The sequence below is a fragment of the Bombina bombina genome, chromosome 8 (assembly GCF_027579735.1).
Source record: "Bombina bombina isolate aBomBom1 chromosome 8, aBomBom1.pri, whole genome shotgun sequence".
Lineage (NCBI taxonomy): Eukaryota > Metazoa > Chordata > Amphibia > Anura > Bombinatoridae > Bombina > Bombina bombina.
Window position 1 is genome coordinate 326,628,341 of NC_069506.1, and position 9,042 is coordinate 326,637,382.

The 9,042-nt window shown below is 35.6% G+C and overlaps 1 protein-coding gene across 1 annotated transcript; it reads left to right on the plus strand.

Annotated features, from left to right (window-relative positions):
* Positions 1–7,349: 7,349 nt before the first annotated feature.
* On the plus strand, positions 7,350–8,459 carry KCNJ1 (potassium inwardly rectifying channel subfamily J member 1). The gene has a single exon (XM_053690077.1). The coding sequence runs from the start codon at positions 7,350–7,352 to the stop codon at positions 8,457–8,459; it is 1,110 nt and encodes a 369-aa protein (XP_053546052.1).
* The last annotated feature ends 583 nt before the right edge of the window (positions 8,460–9,042 follow it).

A 9,042-nucleotide genomic window follows, 5' to 3' on the forward strand; every position in this document is an offset into this window, starting at 1 on the left:
ATTATTTTAAAAACTCAGAGAGCAGCTTACCTACAACCTACCCGGACGCAGCAGTTTTAGCAATAGACGCTAAGAAAACGTTCGATAGGGTTAACCACAAACATCTTTTCGATACACTAACTCGATTCGGATTGACGAATAATTTCCTCAACTTAGTTAAAAACATATGTACACAAGCATCCACAAGTATAGTCGTTCATGGACAGATATCAAAAATAATAAAGCTAGAAAAAAGGGACACGGCAAGGGTACCCGCTTTCACCCTTGTTATTCGATTTAGCAATTGAACCTCTAGCCATAAAAATAAGGCAACAAATCGAGGGCATTAGAATCTGCAAGAAACAGGTCAAAGTGGCATTGTACGCAGATGATTTGCTTGTGTATATCGCCAATACCTTTGAGAATATTCCAAAACTATTAGATATAATAGAGACATTTGGCCTTTTCTCAGGCTATAAAATGAATAAAACTAAATCAGAAATATTATGGCTTAGGGCAAAAAATAATTCCCTTTTAGAAAATCCATTAAAGATTATTTCCAATTCTTTTAGATACCTCGGGATCCTTATCTCAGCTGAACCCCAGGAGTGGTACTCCTTAAATATCACTCCAATGCTTCAGCAAGCTATATTACAAATGAGAAATTGGCAGAATTTACCCCTTTCACTATCGGGTCGCATTGCTCTGTTCAAAATGGTGATTCTACCAAAAGTTTGCTACTTGTTTCAAAATCTTCCATTAATATTGACGTCATATGACATTAAGAATCTTAACACAGCACTCCGCCACTTTATTTGGCAATACAAAAAACCCAGAATCTCCCTACAGAGATTGAGTCTGCCTAAACAAAAAGTTGGGTTAGCATTGCCCGATTCGTACCTATATAATTTGTTTTTCTAGGAGGAGTTGCTACATATTGTATTGCAGAATCAAATCATTTTTCAGACTATGAGTTGGATCTAAGTATGACATACCCTCTATTGCCAGTATCCCTATTGCATACTCCTCCCCAGTTAATACCCAAACAAGTGAAAGATTTGAGGACGATATACCCAATAAATTTAGCTTGGGGAAATATTGGTGCCCTTATTGATGTGAATATCCGCATACCAACGTATCAAGCCTTCCTAGGGAATTTAGAGTTTCAGGAGGGAACACAATCGTCAAATCTACAACGTTGGTACAATCAAGGGTTGGTTAGGATCTCACAGTTTTTTGAACAAGAGACAGGTAGCATCAAATCGTTCGAGGAATTAAAGTTGGAATTTGGTCTTAACAATCAGGAATTTTTCACCTATTTACAAACTAGACATTACGCTTGGCAGTTAGTTATCAAATATACATGGAAATGGACGTGGGGCAAATTGGATAATTGGATAACACTGAACAAGTCAGGCCACTTTTCCATAGCCCCATGGTACACTCTCCTTGTCTCACACAAGGGAAGCACGAATCTAGCGAAGTTAGCCCAAAAATGGACAAACCATCTCAATACCAATATAGATGGCAATATACAAGTGCCCAGGTCTATAAAACTATTGATGGAAGCAACCATGTCTAAGACTTGGAGGGAGTCGCACATAAAGCTTTTATATCAAACATATTACACTCCAGATAGAGGTTACAAATGGTATAATGCAAAATTCAACAAATGCCCAAAATGCAGTTTACCAGCAGCCAATTTATCCATATGATATGGAAGTGCCCGAGAGTCATGCAATTTTGGCATAAACTAGAGTACTGGTTACTTAAAGCATTAAAAGTCACTCCTTTCAAATTAACAGTGGTAACTATCTTCTTATTAGATAAAAACAGGAACTTTAAGGATTCTAAAATAGTAAATTTAGTCATTCTAGCAGCCAGAAACTTAACATTTAAAAACTGGAAGAGCAAAATTACTCCCTCAATTACAGAAGTCAGGAATTATCTTAAAAAACAATATTTAGTTGAACAAAAAGCGACAGACTTAAATTCAGAAAGAGAAATAGAAGCTTTCTTTAGCAAATGGCTAAATTCATTAAGATTTTCACTCCTGCTGAAATTGAATATTTAATCTCTCCATTTAGAAATTCTGAGTTAGTACTGTTAGGTGTATGTTGAAGGAATGACGTTTTTGAGGGGGGAAGGGGAGAGGAGATGCGATTTTCGTTTTTTTTTTTTCTTTTCCTCCTCCTGCTTCTCCCCTGGATATCTAGTATATCTCTAAAGGTTTTTTTTTCTTTTATTATTTAATTGGAGATCCCTAAAATATGAGTTAAACTCGAATGATGTTGACGTTTATATATTGTGCCAGTAAATCCTTATTGGCTTTTTTTTTTATTAATCAATTAATAATCTTTTTGTTGTATTGCAGATCTAAAATAAAAAATGGTATTCTCAAAAATAAATTGCATGCTCTATCTGAATCACAAAATAAAAAAATGGGGTTCAGTGTCCCTTTAAGAGCATGCATATGTCTTGTCTTTAGCACTGTGTGGCAAAAATAGTTTTGAAACTTACATTGCAACAGACATTGTTGCAAAGACTGTTACCATAACTGCTAAAGACACACGCATGCTTCCAAGCTTGTTTACTCTTCAACTAAAAGATACCAAGAGAACAATTTTTTTTAAATTCATGTTCTCTCTGAACAGTAAACATTTATTTTTGATTTGACTGTCCCTTTAACATGTGATTTTCTGCTTAACCTATGATCTGATGACCACTTTCACTTTGGATGATTGTATAATTTGCTGGGAGTAGGCAAGAGTATGAGCCAGGTATATAAGTATTATTCTGACAATCACTGTTCTCTATTACAATTCTCGTTTCAATCCCGGAAAACACTGTTATAGTGGAAAATGGTAAGGTAATCTCTATATATGAGTGCTACATAAAAACAGTTTTACATATACATGGTATCTACTATTATATCTCAGATCTGAAATATTTAGCTTTTTCATTTTTACTGACAGGTACGCAAATTAAACACGATTATACAAAGGTCAAAATCATGTACCGTCAATGCCTGCCAACACAACATAAAAAAGTAAAAGTATAACTTTCTTTATTTCAATGAGAAAGCGGTTAGCAATCTGCAAAGTAATTTATTGCAAAGGCAGCTGGCTGGAAAAGTGGTAGAAGTTGGCTTTTGACCAGCTAACAATCACTTTAATATGATTCTAATTAATATGTTAGGTCATAACCTTATTATATATGTATTAAATCTACAGAAGAAGAATCAAATCAGATATAGCATAATTCTATTGGTGAAAGATATAACTAGGAAGAAAAAAAATCTTTCCCAATGTCTTTGTGTCCTGGCATAAATTCAGTCATCGTAGTTGTAATACATTCAAAACTCCAAAGGAATTACAATGAAAGAACCTGGATTGTCTCCTGGATATTTTCTAATTTTAGAAAGCAAAGAGAGAGAGCGCCTGATGGTGTAATATCGTCAAGATCAAGAAAGGAACAGGTATAAAAAATCTCTGCCAAATGGATACTCACAAAGAGCTTGGCACTCGCAAGTAGTGCATGTAGGCGGGCTGACCTTTATACAGTAGTCAGTACACTGAATCTATGGTGGTCGTATCAGAAATCTGTAGTGATAGAAACAGAAAACACAGAAGACCAATAGTGCAATATCGTCTGAAACCGAAATGGACACAGCATAGGAAACAGGGTCAGCAAGGTGTATACTCACAATGGAGTTGGCACTCCCAAGTAGTGCATTAAGGCAGGCTGACCTTCATACAGCAGTCAGCGCGCTGATAGTTAATAGCTGTAGTTGGTGGCTGTAGCTGTTATCGGTCTAGGCTTGTCCTCTGCTCACCGGCGTGTGTGCTTAATATTCTGCTATAGCTGGGCTGTTAGCTGTAGAAAATGGATCCTCAAGGTATGCCGTGAACACACCCAAATATGCACCTGCGGCACGTCACAGGCCTCAGGAAACACGGTGCATATAAAATAGTAAGCCACTAGAAATGAGTGACTGAAAAGTGTTTTTAAAAGAAAATAAATTGAAAAAAGGAAGTCAGCGGACAAACTGTTAAGTAAAAATAATAAAAAGGGTTTTATTTAAGAGCTATAACAACGCGTTTCTCGGCCGATAAAAGCTCACTGGCCGTTTCATCAGGTAAGTGTATAGGTATAGCGGGTAAACCACATTTAAAAATACATAGGAAGGTCACGATTGGTTAAAACATCCACCAATAACTGACCCAACATATCGTTACATTTAAAATACAATATTTCGCTGACTTCCTAACAAAATACTTTCGTTACATATAATAAGAAAAAGGAAAATAGTGTATACATGGAAACAATGTTAAAAAATATGTGATTTAAAAACCACGGAGGAAACATTTTGTTCTTTAGCTGAATGATGAGCAACTCGTTATTATCCTGTCTTAAAGATGGTCAAAAAATTGTAGGGACAAATGAGGCCACATAAACCACAGAAAATGAACATCCAATTTGTAATTCTGCTGCTATGATAGTATATTAAAAAAATACCAGTTCTGGTAGAGTCTTAAATGTCATATACTGATGTAAGTCATTGTGTTAAAAATGACCATAATAAGTGTGTTATGTAAGATAGCATTCTTGTGCCTCTCATACATGGTACACTATAACTGATGCTATGTGTTATTGAAATAAAAAAATAAAAAAATGGTATGTATTTAGTGTGTTTTATTTGAAAACATCACATTGCAGAGAAAAATGCAGATAATAGTGTAGGTAATTTAATAAAATTATGTTTATTAGTTAAATGCTGCCAAATCCAAGTTAGAATTAAGTCCTGAAGGCCACAGAGTATTCAACTTGTGAATCCAAAAGGTTTCACGTTGTCTTAATTTGATAATTCTGTTGTAATCTGTTGAAGGGGGTATATAGTCTATGGGATAAAATTTAAAAATTTCAGGATTGCCCTGATGTTTGTTCAGGCAATGTTCTGGTATACTATGTTTGATTTTTTTCTTTTTGCAATTTTTGCAATTGCGTAGATGTTCCCCCCACCTAGTTCTTGCTTTTCTTGAGGTACGACCCACGTACTGGGCCCCACATATACATTCAAGGACATAAATTACAAAGATGGAATTGCAATTTAAGAATTTTTTGATAGGAAAAATTTCCCCAGTTATTTTTGAGGTAAAATTTTTCATACCAGATGGTATGTATTTGCAAGTATTACAGCCTCTTTTTCCACATTTGTAGACTCCTATATGACTAAGAAAATTTGTGTTATTATTGGAATTTTTATTGCAAAAAATGTGTTTCACTTTTTTACTGGGAGCTAACTTACTTCTCAAATCAAACATAGTATACCAGAACATTGCCTGAACAAACATCAGGGCAATCCTGAAATTTTTAAATTTTATCCCATAGACTATATACCCCCTTCAACAGATTACAACAGAATTATCAAATTAAGACAACGTGAAACCTTTTGGATTCACAAGTTGAATACTCTGTGGCCTTCAGGGCTTAATTCTAACTTGGATTTGGCAGCATTTAACTAATAAACATAATTTTATTAAATTACCTACACTATTATCTGCATTTTTCTCTGCAATGTGATGTTTTCAAATAAAACACACTAAATACATACCATTTTTTTATTTTTTTATTTCAATAACACATAGCATCAGTTATAGTGTACCATGTATGAGAGGCACAAGAATTCTATCTTACATAACACACTTATTATGGTCATTTTTAACACAATGACTTACATCAGTATATGACATTTAAGACTCTACCAGAACTGGTATTTTTTTAATATACTATCATAGCAGCAGAATTACAAATTGGATGTTCATTTTCTGTGGTTTATGTGGCCTCATTTGTCCCTACAATTTTTTGACCATCTTTAAGACAGGATAATAACGAGTTGCTCATCATTCAGCTAAAGAACAAAATGTTTCCTCCGTGGTTTTTAAATCACATATTTTTTAACATTGTTTCCATGTATACACTATTTTCCTTTTTCTTATTATATGTAACGAAAGTATTTTGTTAGGAAGTCAGCGAAATATTGTATTTTAAATGTAACGATATGTTGGGTCAGTTATTGGTGGATGTTTTAACCAATCGTGACCTTCCTATGTATTTTTAAATGTGGTTTTCCCGCTATACCTATACACTTACCTGATGAAACGGCCAGTGAGCTTTTATCGGCCGAGAAACGCGTTGTTATAGCTCTTAAATAAAACCCTTTTTATTATTTTTACTTAACAGTTTGTCCGCTGACTTCCTTTTTTCAATTTATTTTCTTTTAAAAACACTTTTCAGTCACTCATTTCTAGTGGCTTACTATTTTATATGCACCGTGTTTCCTGAGGCCTGTGACGTGCCGCAGGTGCATATTTGGGTGTGTTCACGGCATACCTTGAGGATCCATTTTCTACAGCTAACAGCCCAGCTATAGCAGAATATTAAGTACACACGCCGGTGAGCAGAGGACAAGCCTAGACCGATAACAGCTACAGCCACCAACTACAGCTATTAACTATCAGCGCGCTGACTGCTGTATGAAGGTCAGCCTGCCTTAATGCACTACTTGGGAGTGCCAACTCCATTGTGAGTATACACCTTGCTGACCCTGTTTCCTATGCTGTGTCCATTTCGGTTTCAGACGATATTGCACTATTGGTCTTCTGTGTTTTCTGTTTCTATCACTACAGATTTCTGATACGACCACCATAGATTCAGTGTACTGACTACTGTATAAAGGTCAGCCCGCCTACATGCACTACTTGCGAGTGCCAAGCTCTTTGTGAGTATCCATTTGGCAGAGATTTTTTATACCTGTTCCTTTCTTGATCTTGACGATATTACACCATCAGGCGCTCTCTCTCTTTGCTTTCTATTTTTTCAGTTCTACCGACTTACCACCGGTTTGGAGTGGAGCAGCCTTCCAGAATTATTGATTTCAACAATTGCATCTATCTATCAATGACTCTGCACTATATGTGAAATCGTTTGTATTGTTTTTTATATATTTTCTAATTTTATTCTATCTATTTTCAATAGAAATAACACTGTATCACTTGATTTATATTGTATATTTTTTAGGAGTTGAAGTTTTTGTGAAATACACGTCATTGTTTATGTAAAGTCACTTATCTATTTTTCCTGAACTATACAGTCCCTTAGGTACACTCTTTTAAAAGGACATCCTATATACTTTGTGAACGATTTTTATACCAATTTGCACCATCCACTTCACATACATTTATTTGCACTTATTTGTATATCAATATAGCGCACCCTATTGTATGATTTTATATCGTACATATTTTTCTTATTTTCTAATTTTGATCTCTGTATTTTTCTCTTGCAGGCGTGACTGTATCCAATGCAGAATGTTTGCCTATCTACAGAAAAAAATAAACATACTTCTGCACCGAAGCAAACGTCAAAGGGGGCGACTTGTATCCAAGGATGGAAGATGTAATATTGAATTTGGAAACGTTGAGGATAACTCTAAGATTGCATTTTTTTCAGACATTTGGACAACTATTTTGGATCTCAGATGGAGATACAAAATGACTATTTTTATCACCGCATTTCTTGGAAGCTGGTTTTTATTTGGCCTGTTGTGGTATGCAGTAGCATACTTGCACAAAGATCTTCCAGAGTTTAATCCATCTGTAAATCACACTCCATGTGTGGAAAATATCAACGGGCTGACGTCTTCCTTCCTTTTCTCCTTGGAAACTCAAGTAACCATTGGTTATGGGTTTCGGTGTGTGACTGAGCAGTGTGGAACTGCAATTTTTCTATTAATCATTCAGTCCATCTTGGGAGTTATAATCAACTCTTTTATGTGTGGGGCCATCCTAGCCAAGATATCCAGACCAAAGAACAGGGCAAAAACTATCACTTTCAGCAAAAATGCTGTCATCAGCAAGAGAGGTGGAAAGCTCTGTCTGATTATCAGAGTAGCAAACCTCCGCAAGAGTCTACTCATAGGCAGTCACATCTATGGAAAACTATTAAAGACAACAGTGACACCTGAAGGAGAGACTATTATTTTGGACCAGGTCAACATTGAATTCAAAGTAGATGCGGGGAACGAGAACTTATTTTTTGTTTCTCCATTGACAATTTACCACGTTATAGATAAAACTAGTCCTTTTTATGAAATGGCTGCAGAGACTGTATTGCAACATGAATTTGAGTTAGTTGTATTTCTGGACGGCACTATAGAAGCCACAAGTGCTACGTGTCAAGTTCGAACATCCTACTTGCCAGAGGAAGTTCTCTGGGGATATCGTTTTGCACCTATAGTATCTAAGACAAAGGAAGGGAAATACAGAGTGGAGTTCTCTAACTTCAGCAAAACAACAGAGGTGGAAACTCCACACTGTGCACTTTGCCTCCACAACATGAGGGAATCCCAAAAAAAGATGAAGCAAGGGATTGACAATCCAGCCTTTGTGCTTCCAGAGACTAATGAGACTAAAATGTAGCCAAACAAACATTGTGATAGGTAGGAGCTCATAATATGGTATATTGGTATGTTACATCCACAAAGGACTGTGACAAAAAATGTTTAAATTCTCCATGAGAAAATTGATGTAGTATTTTGAAAATGCAATAGTCTTAACTGCTAACATGGCAGCCCTCTCTTACCTTATTATTACTAAATCCAGGGCAGATAACTCATTCATTAGAAACATAAAAATATGGACTACATTGTATTATTTATTTGCATCCTTTTAAAAAGGGATATAAAACCCAAAACTTTTCTTTCATGATTCAGATAGAACAAACAATTTTAAACAACTTTCCAATTTACTTCTATGATCAATTTTTCTTGTCATCCTTTGCTGAAAAGCAGGAAGGTAAAGTGAAGTGTGCACACTTCTTCAGCACTATATAGCATTATACATTAGCAAGAGCACAAGATGGCAGCACTACATAGCATTATACATTAGCAAGAGCACAAGATGGCAGCACTACATAGCATTATACATTAGCAAGAGCACAAGATGGCAGCACTACATAGCATTATACATTAGCAAGAGCACAAGATGGCAGCACTATAACACA

Bases quoted from the DNA above. Each gene is read 5' to 3' on its own strand.
- KCNJ1 (XM_053690077.1), top strand. From the start codon at position 7,350: ATGTTTGCCTATCTACAGAAAAAAATAAACATACTTCTGCACCGAAGC.